The sequence below is a fragment of the Cyprinus carpio genome, chromosome A7, assembly GCF_018340385.1.
Source record: "Cyprinus carpio isolate SPL01 chromosome A7, ASM1834038v1, whole genome shotgun sequence".
Lineage (NCBI taxonomy): Eukaryota > Metazoa > Chordata > Actinopteri > Cypriniformes > Cyprinidae > Cyprinus > Cyprinus carpio.
Genome location: NC_056578.1, coordinates 32,472,950 through 32,487,918, shown reverse-complemented (window position 1 = coordinate 32,487,918; position 14,969 = coordinate 32,472,950). Strand labels below are relative to the sequence as shown.

General features: G+C 37.7%; 2 protein-coding genes across 2 annotated transcripts in view; one reads left to right on the top strand and one right to left on the bottom strand.

Annotated features, from left to right (window-relative positions):
* LOC109053535 (solute carrier family 2, facilitated glucose transporter member 4-like) overlaps positions 1-4,368 on the top strand; it is a 69,108-nt gene extending 64,740 nt beyond the window's left edge. The window contains exons 5-11 of the mRNA XM_042760851.1: positions 453-568; positions 1,564-1,726; positions 2,157-2,344; positions 2,759-2,863; positions 3,170-3,271; positions 3,543-3,746; positions 3,859-4,368. Coding sequence (XP_042616785.1) covers positions 453-568; positions 1,564-1,726; positions 2,157-2,344; positions 2,759-2,863; positions 3,170-3,271; positions 3,543-3,746; positions 3,859-4,071 — 1,091 coding nt within the window. The 3' untranslated portion in view covers positions 4,072-4,368. The remainder of the gene's footprint in view (positions 1-452; positions 569-1,563; positions 1,727-2,156; positions 2,345-2,758; positions 2,864-3,169; positions 3,272-3,542; positions 3,747-3,858) is intronic.
* Positions 4,369-6,262: 1,894 nt separating this feature from the next.
* LOC109049976 (Y-box-binding protein 2-A-like) lies at positions 6,263-13,893 on the bottom strand. Its single transcript, XM_042760850.1, has 10 exons — positions 13,738-13,893; positions 12,585-12,648; positions 12,178-12,211; positions 11,747-11,836; positions 11,404-11,655; positions 11,035-11,117; positions 10,397-10,577; positions 10,049-10,153; positions 9,716-9,792; positions 6,263-7,216 (listed from the first exon to the last, which is right to left on the bottom strand). The coding sequence occupies exons 1-9, from the start codon at positions 13,787-13,789 to the stop codon at positions 9,757-9,759; spliced, it is 897 nt and encodes a 298-aa protein (XP_042616784.1). The 5' UTR covers positions 13,790-13,893; the 3' UTR covers positions 6,263-7,216; positions 9,716-9,756.
* Positions 13,894-14,969: the final 1,076 nt, after the last annotated feature.

Here is a 14,969-nt window from a genome sequence, read left to right as displayed (position 1 = left end):
GTGTATTTGGTCCCACTCAGAATTGGTGATAAATTGACTCTCGTCATGCGTTAAATTTTCAGAGTTAAATTAACTTTATTATTTTGAGTAAAAAATTAACACTGCTCAACACTGAATAGTGTTACCAGAGTTTAACACTAGGGGAAATTAACTCTGTTCAGTGTTACCACAATTTAACTCCGCAGGAAAATTTACTCTGATTAGTGTTAATAGTTAATTTATGTAGAGTTAAGTTACATTTATAATAGTGAAAAATTATCTAATTTTAAAACCCATTTGGTGTTTTAAAAACAGAATAGAAAACAAGATCAACGATGTTACATTTAAAACATTTATTAATGTAATAAATAAATAGAATAGAATAAACTGCATGTTAAAACATTAACATAGAAAACGTTATTTTAAAGTGTAATAATATTTCAAAATATTACTGTATTACTGTTTTCTTCAAGGGTTGGTATCGGGATTGGTGCCCATGTATGTTGGTGAGATCGCCCCTACCACTCTGAGAGGAGCTCTGGGCACTCTGCACCAGCTGGCCATCGTCACTGGCATACTTATGGCCCAGGTACAGTAAAGTCACCATTATTCATATAAGGCTTTACACAATACAGATTGTTTCAAAAAAGCTTTACAGTGGTAAACATGAACATAAGGAACCTTTAAATAAGAATGAGACAGACAAATTAATATTAGTGTAGATGCTATTCCACTTACTATGTAACAAGTACATTGGATGTTACATTGGATGTTAAGTATTCCCAGTTCCGGTTGACTTGATTCATGCATCCTAACAACCCTTTAATGGATTTGAATTATTGAAAAGTGATAGTGTGTTATGTGTATGACAGATTAAAGAGATGGGTCTTTGATCTAGATTTAAACTGACAGGGTGTGCATGCCTCCTGAGCAATGCTGGAAAACTAGAGTTTGGACGCTAAATAGGAAAAGGATCTACTGCCCACAGTCAATTTCAATATTCAGGTATTTTCAGCTGTCCAGAATTTTGAGATTGCAGTGGACCTGAAGAACTATAATGTGATATGAGCTCACTTAAGTACGAAGGAGCTAAACCATTCAGGACTTTATAAGTAATCAAATGTATGCAATATTACTATTACTAAAATCAGGAAGTATGACCAAATTAGCCTGGTTCTTTAGATATTGCATTTTGGATCAGCTGGAGTTTGTTTATTTAGCCTGCAGGGCAACCACCCAGTAAAGCATTACAATAATCTAGTCTTGAGGTCATGAATGCATGAAACAACTTTTTTTTTTTTGCATTCTTACACTGAGAGCATATTTTGTGATTATTTTTATGATGGAAAAATGTGGTTTTACAAATGTTGCTATCAAAGATTGATATAAAAAGGTATAAAAGTTTGTCTTACAGCATCTTTAAGTTCATTCAAACTGTTTTTTATTTTCCTTCTTGTTTTTCAATTTCCTTTTTGAACTCATCAGTAATTTCAGTGACCAGTCTTCAGTCCTCTGTTATTTAATTAACAATATTACTTTGCCTTCTGCTAATTTCTCATAACCTATCTCATTATTATTCTCCAGATCTTAGGACTCGAGTCCCTGTTGGGCAGTGAGCAGCTGTGGCCGGTGCTGCTGGGTGTTACTGTACTCCCTACAGTCCTGCAGATGACACTATTGCCTTTCTGTCCTGAGAGCCCGCGCTTCCTCTATATCATCCGCTGCCAAGAGCACCATGCAAAGAGCGGTCTGTGTCATTGTGTCATATTACACAACACTGCATGCTGAAAAGGCGTAGAGGAGCAGTGTGCCGTAAAAAAAACTTTTGAGATGTCTGACCATTTGAACAATACTCCCTATTTGTTTAACACTTATGTTATATCATAACAAACATAAAAATCGTATAAATAAAAGTTATATCTGCTCACTGAACATAGCGATAGACAGTCAACTATCACTTTGAAATAAATTAATTCTGCTTAACCTCAGGCAGATCGTAATTTATAATTCTGTACAAATGATAATTGTAAATAACTGTTTGTTTAAAAAGTATTATTTTATGTATTTGTTACATTTTTATAAATATTTCACTTGCATCATAATGCAATATACTTTTAACTGATAAACACACACACAAACACAAATACTGAATACTTCAACCATCCTATTTTCTTTAGCTTTGCGGCGTCTGACTGGCCGTCTGGAGGTCAGTGAAGACTTGGCTGAAATGAAGGAGGAAAAGAGGAAGATGGACATGGAGAGAAAAGCATCTATTGCTGAGCTCTTTCGCTCTCCTATGTACCAGCAGCCCATCATCATCTCTATCCTGCTGCAGCTCTCTCAGCAGCTGTCAGGAATTAATGCTGTGAGTGCTGCAGATGTGCTCAGTTGATCAACTAGGAAAGAAACAGATAAACTGAGATTACTGAGATTACTCAAAGGTTTATAATAAAAGCATCTCTGCTACAAGGTTCAAGTACCTTTGCTTCATTAAGTGAATTAAGTTTTCCAAAATTACGTAAACATATGACCCTTGTTGACATGGTGGCACAAAATGCAAAAAAATAAGTAAATTCAACATGATCTAATTTATTAAGTGTAACTTTTAATACATTTTAAATTTATGGCAGTAATAATATTCTCAGAATGGTAATCTGAAATATATGATCTTGATTTCACATCAGAGATTACAATGGAATCCTTGTGAATTATTTTCTGCATGCCTTAGTAATGAACCCATTTTTTCATGTTTTTCTCACACTTGCTCTTGCGCTTGCAGATCTTCTATTATTCAACTGATATCTTCAAGAAGGCTGGGGTGGAAAATCCAGTGTATGCTACCATAGGTGCTGGAGCTGTCAACTGTGCTTTTACTATAGTCTCAGTACGTAAAAAAAAAAAACTGATCTCATGAATTTTTAAAGAGGGACTAACAAGATGAGATGGCATATTAGCCTTAATTGAAAACTCAAGAACACTATTTAAAAACAATTTTTGGCTAAAATGTAGCTCTGCAAAAAAAAAAAAAAAAAAAAAAAAAAGTATTTTCCTTAATATTTTCAAGAAATGCAATTATTTTTGTATAATTAAATGACAAAAAATCAAACCATTTAAACTACATTTTTTTGCATAAACCAAGCCAAACTACATCAAACTTTATATGTCTAATACTCACTTGCCCAATCAACAGCTCTTCCTGGTCGAGCGTATGGGCCGCCGGACACTTCACATGCTTGGACTTGCTGGAATGTGTATCTGTGCCATCATCATGACAACTGCCCTCACATTACTGGTCAGTCTCACAATACTTGTCAGGAAAATAATGGATCACTTATATGGCTAAAAGGTTTTTTTCTTCTTCTTCTTTCTTTTTATGGATTCACCATGACGTTGTGCATCAAGGAATAGTTACTGAAAATCTAGAGAAAATCAGTTTTTACACTACAGACTACATTAGAAATTGTAATGCAAAAGCTGGTTGTAAAATTAACATTTTTCCTAGTCAGTGAATGCTGTCTGCCCTCATTCAGAGTTAATCTTACTTGTCTTGTCTTTGTTTACAGGAAACTGTACCATCAATGAGCTACCTTAGCATGATGGCAATTTTTGGTTTTGTTGCCTTCTTCGAAGTGGGGCCAGGACCCATCCCTTGGTTCTTTGTGGCTGAACTCTTCTCACAAGGTCCCAGACCAGCAGCCATGGCAGTAGCAGGCTGCTCCAACTGGACAGCCAACTTCCTAATTGGAATGGGCTTCCAGTATGTCGCTGTAAGTGTACAGGAAACAGCAACAGCTAGCAATGGTTCACTTACTTGTTTATGGCATCAAAACGTGCTATAAATACATTCAAATCCTAATCTTCAATCTCTCCTTAACACAGAACCTGTGTGGTCCGTATGTTTTCCTCATCTTTGCTCTGCTCCTCCTCCTCTTTCTGGTCTTCACATTCTTCCGAGTTCCTGAAACACGAGGCAAAACTTTTGACCAGATCTCAGCCACCTTCCACAATCATCCACAAAACATGATGGACATGGATCAGGGGAAGCACAGTACAGAACTGGACTACCTCGGTTCTGATGGGACAGAGAACTGAGGCTTGAGAGCAAGAGAGATGGTGAAAGGGGGGCAAAAATGAATGCAACTGATCGTTCTTTGAGGCTTGGAGAGAAAAATGGGATGCATACCAAAAAGAGAACATTACTACTCAGAAGAAAGGCATTTTGTATTTGGATATTGGGTATTATAAAGATGGATGTTGGACACTGGAAGAGAGAGCAAGTTTGAGTTTTATATATATATATATACACAGGTCCTTCTCAAAAAATTAGCATATTGTGATAAAAGTTCATTATTTTCCATAATGTAATGATAAAAAATAAACTTTCATATAGTTTAGATTCATTGCACACCAACTGAAATATTTCAGGTCTTTTATTGTTTTAATACTGATGATTTTGGCATACAGCTCATGAAAACCCAAAATTCCTATCTCAAAAAATTAGCATATCATGAAAAGGTTCTCTAAACGAGCTATTAACCTAATCATCTGAATCAACTAATTAACTCTAAACACCTGCAAAAGATTCCTGAGGCTTTTAAAACTCCCAGCCTGGTTCATTACTCAAAACCGCAATCATGGGTAAGACTGCCGACCTGACTGCTGTCCAGAAGGCCATCATTGACACCCTCAAGCGAGAGGGGTAAGACACAGAAATAAATTTCTAAACGAATAGGCTGTTCCCAGAGTGCTGTATCAAGGCACCTCAGTGGGAAGTCTGTGGGAAGGAAAAAGTGTGGCAAAAAAGCTCTGCACAACGAGAAGAGGTGACCGGACCCTGAGGAAGATTGTGGAGAAGGACCGATTCCAGACCTTGGGGGACCTGCGGAAGCAGTGGACTGAGTCTGGAGTAGAAACATCCAGAGCCACCGTGCACAGGCGTGTGCTTTTGAACCAGAAACAGCGGCAGAAGCGCCTGACCTGGGCTACAGAGAAGCAGCACTGGACTGTTGCTCAGTGGTCCAAAGTACTTTTTTCGGATGAAAGCAAATTTTGCATGTCATTCGGAAATCAAGGTGCCAGAGTCTGGAGGAAGACTGGGGGAGAAGGAAATGCCAAAATGCCTGATGTCCAGTGTCAAGTACCCACAGTCAGTGATGGTCTGGGGTGCCATGTCAGCTGCTGGTGTTGGTCCACTGTGTTTTATCAAGGGCAGGGTCAATGCAGCTAGCTATCAGGAGATTTTGGAGCACTTCATGCTTCCATTTGCTGAAAAGCTTTATGGAGATGAAGATTTCGTTTTTCAGCACGACCTGGCACCTGCTCACAGTGCCAAAACCACTGGTAAATGGGTTTACTGACCATGGTATTACTGTGCTCAATTGGCCTGCCAACTCTCCTGACCTGAACCCCATAGAGAATCTGTGGGATATTGTGAAGAGAAAGTTGAGAGACGCAAGACCCAACACTCTGGATGAGCTTAAGGCCGCTATCAAAGCATCCTGGGCCTCCATAACACCTCAGCAGTGCCACAGGCTGATTGCCTCCATGCCACGCCGCATTGAAGCAGTCATTTCTGCAAAAGGATTCCCGACCAAGTATTGAGTGCATAACTGAACATAATTATTTGAAGGTTGACTTTTTTTGTATTAAAAACACTTTTCTTTTATTGGTCGGATGAAATATGCAAATTTTTTGAGATAGGAATTTTGGGTTTTCATGAGCTGTATGCCAAATCATCAGTATTAAAACAATAAAAGACCTGAAATATTTCAGTTGGTGTGCAATGAATCTAAAATATATGAAAGTTCAATTTTTATCATTACATTATGGAAAATAATGAACTTTTTCACAATATGCTAATTTTTTGAGAAGGACCTGTATATAAAGCAACAGACTTGAGTTTTGGAATCCCACACTTTAAAATGCACATAGGTTTCCATATGCCATGGAACCAGTTATGCTTTTGCATGCAACTACAGAAGATACAGACTATGCTTTAAATTTGTAGCATTATTTTAAAAAGTTTTAGTAACAAAGTGTCAAATGCTTTCAAAGGATAAAATGCTTTTTAACAGTTTTTGCACAAAGCTAAGATTTCATCAGCACATTTTTAATGCTTATACTGTGGTCACATACTATCCTTGACACACATTACAAAAACAAGTTATTTCAAACTAAACCTCCAACATTCTTATAAATTAGTTTTAAATACAGGCATCCTACATTTAAACATCCACATTTATATTCAGTAGAGCTGTTTGTATAGAACCCAACTGAATGAAGAAAAAAAAAAAAAAAAAAAAAAAAAAACAAGTGGTGTGCTATCTGAGTGAAAAACCTATACTCCTTGTAAGTTGAATTCTGTTGTCAAATTTTGAGGTGTTAGTTAAGTGTAAACTTTTTGACATAACTTTATATGGTTGAATAAAACGTGTTTTTGTTCTCTGACAATCTTTTTAACAACTGTACATGAACAAAAAGGTTGACCAGTTTTTCAACAAGGTTTGGTACAAGAGAGCGAGGATAAATTGATAAATTAAGCTTGAGATACATTTTGAGATGTCAATCATGAATGCAGACTTCTGAATTTTCTGTCAGAAATGACCGACACAAAAAAACACATTTAGACCAAAAGGTCCAAAGAAGAGTCAGAAGGCTTTGCAAATACTTTATTTACTTCACTGGCATTGCACATAACCCCCATTAAAGAAAAGAACATACCAAAAGAAAAGAAAAAGGGACAATCTTGAACCAGTTTGTATTTTGACTGGATGCATATCTTCCCTTTTTATCTAGTTACAAGTAAGAGAAGAGTCTGTGCAGGGCTCATCACACTGGATGGCATTTCCTCTCACTGATTAACTTAAAGTAGCTGAACTGGTCAAGTTTTCTCTACTGCTCATCGCCCATAATACAGAACAAAACTACAAAGGGGAAATATTGCAAATATAATGGGCTTTCAGAGCAGGTTTCTCTCTCTCTCTTTTTTTTTTTTTTTTTTTTAATTTTAAATGGCTAAAGATGCATCAACCCAACCCTCCCTTCATCAACAGCCCCTTCCTTTCCATCCATCCTTCTTTTTCTTTCTCCCTGACAGATAAATGTTCCAGACCTCAAGTGGTGAATCAAATTGGGGGAGGGACAAGGATGTAGAAGTGAGGGGCAAGTTGTTTGTACATTGGTTGAATGTTTGACGAGACAAGCAAGGTCCTACCCCCAAACTAACCCAACTGGGAACCTATGAAGCAATAAAGGAAGAGAAAAATGTGAGGTATGAAAGAGGAAAAAACAAAGATACAGACAAAAAGGTTAACATTTATGGTTAAACATTTAGACATAAGGTACATTTACATAAAACATTTCAGAAATTAAAATCCAGTAAATGCTTAATTACCGTTGCCAACTGAAACTAAAATTTGTTTTCTACAACTTCTTTTTAAATGGCATCACTTAAAGGGATAATTAACCCAAAATGAAAATCTGCTGTTAATTTACTCACCCTCAGGCTATCAAAGATATAAGTAACTTTTTATTTTTCAGTAGAACTGTAAATTTAAAAATTAAAATTAAAAACAAGATTTTTAGCTGAAACCATGGTTCTTGGTGATTCATAAAATGCAAGTTGACGGCTACAGTCACTTTTGAGAGAAACAACAACAACAACAACAACAACAACAGCAGCATATCAGGCAACAAAAAAAAACTTTATACCCATGGCTCCGGACGATATAGAGAAGTCTAAAGCCCTATTCAAACGGGACTAGTTATACAGGGGGTTGTTAGAGAAATCTGTGTTTTTCTCACACAACCTCTGTGATAATTCCAGAGCAAATTACCTACTGTTTTTCAGCAAAGTCAGTGATCCTCTGAGAAAACTAATCCCGTCCGAATGCGAATGTCTGTGATTGCCGGCGATATTTTATTTCACAATGCGTTTCCTTGTCTGTTTTGGCCAACGTGAATTACCGTAGATGCTCTTACCGCGCGCATGTTTGAAATATTTGCTTCCCGGCAAAGAAACAATAATAATAATAAAATAATAAAAAATAAGAAAATCAAGAGCCAGATCATGTAAACTGTTAATACTGGCTATTGTAATATTAGCATCAGGTAAGATTACTCACGTTCATTTATGCACTCAGTTACATAATGTTTTAATTACAGATGTACCTTTATGAAAATTAAACATGGGTTTAGCCTACTACAAAAAATAAAAAAATTAAACTAAAGAAACCACACATTAACATGGTTTTGCTATACTAGCCATTTAGTTTTTAGTGTTTATTGTGTAATACTAATGGTAATCAATCCGAATGACCAATGTTATATTCAATGCACGCATACAAAACACATGATTTCTGTGACTACCAAATGCACAAAACAGACCCTCCCACCTCTGTAATAAACATGGAGATGTTAGTCCCGTCCAAATTGGTACATGAAAATCGCAGAAGTCAGGTGGTAAGAATCGAAACTCAAACGTAGTTTAGAAAACTAGTCCCGTCCGAATAGTGCTTTAGGAAGCAAATGATCGTTCTGTGCAAGAAAATACATCAAGTGCATATAAAGTGAATAAACTAGTCTAGGGTGACCAAACGTGCCATTTTCCCAGTACACGTCCTGACCAGGATTTCTATATTGCCTGAAATATACACGTTTTGGCTTTGTTTGCGCTGCGCAGACCAATTGTTGTATGACAAAGTACCATGATGTCATACACTGATCGATATGCTCAGTGCTGCTTTAAGTCGAACACTAATATGTACACGTATTTGCATTGCTTTAACCGTTCTCTGTAGAGTCCACCTTCGCACGCACCACGATTGGTCGATTATGTACAATGTCTGCATGTTATTGGTCAAACGATCATTACCTTCATTAAGTATGAAAACAGGACACCTAAGCCAAAACCTTGATATTTTAGGCAATATAGAAATCCTGGCCAAGACGTGTCCTGGGAAAATGGCACATTTGGCCACCCTAAACCGGTCTCAAATCAACTCACCGTTTTACATAAACCATGAGAAAACAAAAACTTCACTCAATTTAGCTACATCATTCAAGTGCTTGGTTCATGCACCTTATCAGCTATCAGCCACGTTCAAAAGAGTTTTGATTGAGAAACTTGTAAATTTGTGCTGGCTTGAGCCACAAATTGTTTCAGATGGTTCAGTCCATTTTAGTGTATTGGTTCATCCAGTTCACTCAGAAGAACCGGTTCAAAAGAATGATTTGCACACAAACTGGACATCTCTCCGGATCATTTTCCAGAGGCTGTGTAGAATAGGTAACGTTGTAAATGTTTCTTGCACATACCGATCATTTTGCTTTATAAAAGACCAAAATATAATTCTCAAGAGCCACATATTAATTTGTGGTGCCTGACGTGTTTTTTTTTTTTTGTTTTTTTTTACACTCTTAATGTGACAGTAGCCATTGACTTGCATTTTATGATTTTGCATTTATCACCAATGACCATAGTTTCAGCTAAGAACTTTTACTGTTCTAGTTAAGTTACATCTTGGACAGCCTGATGATAAAAAACAATTACCAGCAAATTTAAATTTTTGGATGTAAAATCCCAAATTAAGCCTTTCGGAACAGAGTAGCTGCTGCTTAGTTTAGCTCGTGGTCAAGCTGACAACTTTTGATGTATTTCAGAAGCAGTTTTAGTTTGAAGGGGAAAACTATTTACCACCTTCAAAACACAGCACCAGTTTAGCTCAGGAAGTCTCACCTCTTGCCAGGGGTCACATGATTCCTCCCAGGTCACAGAAATCATTCTGAAGGCTTGGAAGCTGTGGGAGGAGGTGTCTACACAGGGAGAAAGAGTCGTTAGTGCACATGGGGTAGTTGTCACAATTGTAATTGTAATCACATGACAAATACCAAGAGACAACATATGGCCAAAATACAGCTTGAATTTAAAAAAAAAAAAAACAGACAGACAGACAGACAGACAGACAGACAGATAGATAGACAGATAGATAGACAGATAGATAGACAGATAGATAGACAGATAGATAGACAGATAGATAGATAGGACACACAAGATGCATAAATAACTCACATCAGTTTTAAGGGATTGTTTCGGGGAAGCTTCAGAAGAGGATTTGACGTTAGCAGGTTTGGAGGCCTGAGCCAGGGACTCAGGTTTTTCAGGTTCATCTCCATCCTACACATTGACAAGCCAGATATTTAAAGACATCTATATAATCTAGTTGAACAAAATTAATTTTTAGTCAAATATTTCACATCTGAGAAATTGATTATCTGTCCAGCTAAACAGAAAATAACCCTGTTGCAGAACTGTGGCAGCTAATGATAATTTCACTTCAAAGTCAGGCAGCAAAGACAAATCTAATGGTATCAATTTCAACAGCTTCACTTAACTGCATTTTTCTAGAAAATCACTCACTTTAGAGGCACCAGATTCAGATTTCGTCTGTCTGCGCCGACTGAACTGTCTGCGGGGTTTCCGGGGCTGCCCCTCAGTCTGCTCCCTATTGGTCTGGCTCCCTTTAGGGGGCGACTCTTGCTCTTCTGCAGGGACAACTGTCTGTTGATCCTCCCCAGGGGTTGGGCGAGGACGTAATGGCCTGGACGTTCAAGAGAGACTTTTCAGACTGTTTACATAAAACACAATAAATACGCACAGGGTACATGCATGTTTAAGGTAATGAAATGATAGACATAATGCAAAAATAAATAAATTATTTGTTTGTGTGTGTGTGTGTGTGTGTGTGTGTGTGTGTGTGTGTGTGTGTGTGTGGTGTGTGTGTGTGTGTGTGTGTGTGTATATATATATATATATATATATATATATATATAGATAGTGGTTAGAGCTGGTAAATCAAGCATTATAAATATAATTTTATTTAAAACTATGCATTATTCATAACTTTTTCCAGACTTAAATACACTTTTCAAAATTTAGGGCATTTCAACATTTGTCCCTACTCCTTATTTCCAGTTTCCCTGTCAACTCAACACCACTGTGTGAACTTGATTCAAGACAACAACAAAAACTCCAAATATAAAAGTGATGATATGAACCTTCGAAATCGAGGTCTGAACCTGCGTGGTGGCGGCCTCTGCTGGGCACCATCTACTTCTTCATTCTTCTCTCCAGCTTCTCCCTAAAGCAGAGACAAAAAAACTGTTCACTGACCAGCTGTGTGCACTTAAAAAAACAAAAAAAAAAAAAAAACAAAAAAAAATTCCAAAAAAACCAACAAGAGCCATTTAAAGGCTTATCATACTCAATATTTAAAGTTCACATTAAACACACAATGTAACTCATGTACTCTGTGAAATGTCACCAGGGCCTACAAGATTCTCAATTTACTAACAACGTTTCAAAAATACTTCTATTAATCTAAGGCATGCTAGACCTTTGGTTAAAATGCATTTAAATGACCTCACCTCGCCTTGTGGCTGAACAGGTCTTCTGCGTGGGCGCTGGCGCCGAGGATGTGGCTGAGGGGCTCCTTTCTCTTCACTGCCCTCTCCCTCAGATATGGGCCCTGCTGGAGCCCCCCCAGATTTCTCCTCTCCTTCAGCAGGTTGTGCATTACGGGGGTAAAAGCGCCTACGGAATCTTCGTTTATTGGGGGCGTATCGACTGCCTTTGACTGGTATACCCCCTGGACCAGTCACATTTGCTGCCTCTGAGCCCTGAAATAACAGCTCAGTTTTAGAGGATATACAAGTTATAAAACTCACAATATTCCTCAACACTCTTTTGATACATGCAGATACCACGTACTTTAGCTGCTTCGACAACATCAAACTCCACAACCTCACCGTCCCCCACACTTCTGAGAAACTTTCTTGGGTTATTTTTTTTTATTGCAGTCTGCACAAAGGGAAATGGCAAAACCTTAGTATAACATCAGTTTTCAACAATGCTGGGTGGGTTAAGCTGCAAGTCAAAGTACCATTTCAAAATCAATGTTGTTATCTTAGAAACATTTGAACTTTAATATAACTGTAAAGGTGATCTTAATAGAGTTTTTATTTTTGTAATGTCATTTTAACTTACTAGGGAAGAATGTCATGTATATACACTGCATTTACCATCTGAGTCAAACATTTGTTCAAGATGACGCATTACACCATAACCTTTAATTTACAGAGTTTCTATTTTAAAATGAATTAGAAGTCTAAATTAAATGTTGCTGTTTATAAAGTTATTACCTGATGAACAAACACATCTTCTTTAGTATCATTTCTGGGAAACAAAAAGCATTCAATAAATTTTTTACATTTCAATTAATATTTTAACCAATTTTTATTCTGAAAACAGATAAAATTATTTAAATGCTTGCTTAGCAATACGAACAAACAAAGAGAGGTCCAGAAGCCTGAGATCACTTAGAACATCTGGGCTTTCTTTTTTGAAACATGGAAATAAGGTTTTAGATTTTCAAATTTCAGACGGTGTTCTAGGTCACTGATCAAATTTGTTACATTGTAATGAAAATGGCTGTCTTAAATTAGGGGGGAAAAACACTAGTGGTCTCAGACATTTAGACCCCACAGTATCCATCAGACTGTGTATATAGTTAGTCAGGTGAGGAGTCCTTTAAGTATTATAAACTTACCTATTGATGAAGCCATATCCATTGCGCACATTGAACCATTTCACAGTCCCCTGCACACCTGTCGCTGCAATAGATTAGAAAAATAGTATATCTACGCATTCATATGTTCAGGCAAAGCCAGAGGAACAGACTCATTTGAACACTGTGGGCCATGAGTGTGAATCAACTACAAACCGAGACCCTTCAACCACTTTGGCCACTCAAGCGCATGTCACAACTTTAAGTCATAAAAGGTAGTCGAAACACACGTTTGTTTGTTTGTTTTTTGGTCCGATAGGAAGAGTTTTCTTATTCCTATGCGATCTAACGGGTAAATATGGGCAGTTATATGGCTGATAATGTAAAGCTTTTACCTAACGAAATGCATCACACCTGCAGTTAAATCCCTCCCACATAAAGCACATGGTGACAGCAAGCTGAATTATCAACGAAGTCTCACTGTATAAACAGCCAAACACTGGCCTGTGTACCGACGATACATGCTACCAAAAATATTTTTGCATTGTTTTAAGGGTAAGCTTAGAGTAAGGGTAGGTTTAGGGTATGGTAGGTATGGACACATGAATAAAATGCTGGTAGCACAATCTGATAGGTAGCGTTTTTCGCTATAGGTTTGTGCTACCTATGTTTTTAATGGGAGGTAGCACAAATCGTCAGAACAGCCTGCTTCTAATATGAACAACTTAAGATCCTACCAGGCATGTTCCTTTCATTTCTCTTTATGCTGTAATTACAGAAACGGCATATTAAATCCCAACAAGAGACCATCAGACTGCCCAGTGAGAAGTTACTAACGTTAAATGGTAAAATAAGTTCCAAATAGGATGACGGTAAACATGTGGTTTCTAAAAAGCTTAAATCTACATATTTGTCGTTACTATCCATACAAAGTTGCACGTGGAAGTAGAGAATTCAACTTTATTTCAGTCCGCCACAAAAATGAAACCAATATTTTAAAAACGATACTGTTGAAAGGTAGAGCAAAACAGAAGATCAGGAAAAAAACAGCTGATAAATGCAAAAAGCAATTTTGTCAGTAAAGCCTGCCAGTCGCGTTTCACACCTTATACATGACGTGTTCATTATACTATGATCTGCAACGTGTCTTAAATAAACGTACGTATTATTGTTGCTAAAGTCACTGAACCCATACCGATAACTTTTCTTTCTGGCTGAGGTTGCTCAGATGCTTCTGTGTCGCTCATCTTCTCTCTGGAGTTAACCCTTTCCCTCCAACTCTCCAAACTTTTACTTGTGTGTCCACCTCAAACTTTTTATCCCGATTCCCTTTCAAGAAGGATAGATTTAATTGGTGTTCAAGCGACCAATCCGTGAGTTCCAACTTCATTCTCGCGTGATCAGTTGGGAGTCAGCAGATTAGGTGCGTTCGACTTGAAGCACGGCTACAGGCGGCGGTCAACGAGAGTAGCCGTTTGCAGTCGGGGGCGGAGTTGAAAACAGACAGGTTAAGCTGGACACTTTCTGCTCCCGTAAGTGACACTCACGCAGTGTTTGAATTCTTTATCACAGATGAAGTGAATTAAATGCAATATTTGTCAAATACAAAGAAGTTTCAGAAACATTTTCATGAGCATGAATAAAATTCACCATAATCATATATTATTTAAATACCGAGTAGTGGTATATATGCTTTTATCTGTGTTGTATGATAACCGTGACAGTGCGACTACAGTAAAAAAAAAAAAAAAAAAAAAAAAAATCCGTTCTAAAACACAGATTTGTGGCCATTATTGGAATTGATAAGGTTAGAATAAACCGAGCGGCAACCTCCCGCTCTCCGCTCTCTCTCCTGAAGCCAACAAGGAAGTGACTAAAAATGTAATTCATCGACTGGCCGCTTGAAGCTGGCTGCAAAAGGGAGTCAGTCCCATAGACTCCCCATGTTAAAATGCCCAACTTTACAGCAGAAAAATAACGTTTACAGCCTGGTTCAAAAAATTATATTGGTCTATAGAGCTAATTTTGCCCTTCATGAAAACTGTGATGGGGGTGAATTTGTTTAATAACTCGTCCGTTTAAATTATATTAAGCCTTAAAGGAGCATTGCGTAGGTTCTGAAATTTCTAACCGTTACTGACACCAGTGGCCGTTAGAGGAACTGCAGCCAGTCTCATGCTCGTTCTCAGTGTGCACGCTCTGTCTTTTTGCCACACTAGATACGTTTTTTTTTTTTTTTTACTTACGACGAGTGTCCGTGGGTGTCTGAATTGTGCTGCCGGAGGCTGGTCGCTTCTTTCCATCCACAGAGTCCATCTGAAAACACTATTGCCGCTGCTTACTATAATGGCTGGCGTGCCGTACGGTTGTAAGCCCAAGTAGACGAGAACGCGCAAGGCCAACTGCTGGAAGTGAAAACGATTTGAA

Coding starts and splice junctions, on each gene's coding strand:
- LOC109049976 (XM_042760850.1), bottom strand. CDS start 13,789: ATGAGCGACACAGAAGCATCTGAGCAACCTCAGCCAGAAAGAAAAGTT. Junction 12,649..13,737: donor GCCAGAAAGAAAAGTTATCG/GTATGGGTTCAG, acceptor AATCTATTGCAG/CGACAGGTGTGCAGGGGACT. Junction 11,837..12,177: donor AAGATGTGTTTGTTCATCAG/GTAATAACTTTA, acceptor CCCTTTGTGCAG/ACTGCAATAAAAAAAAATAA.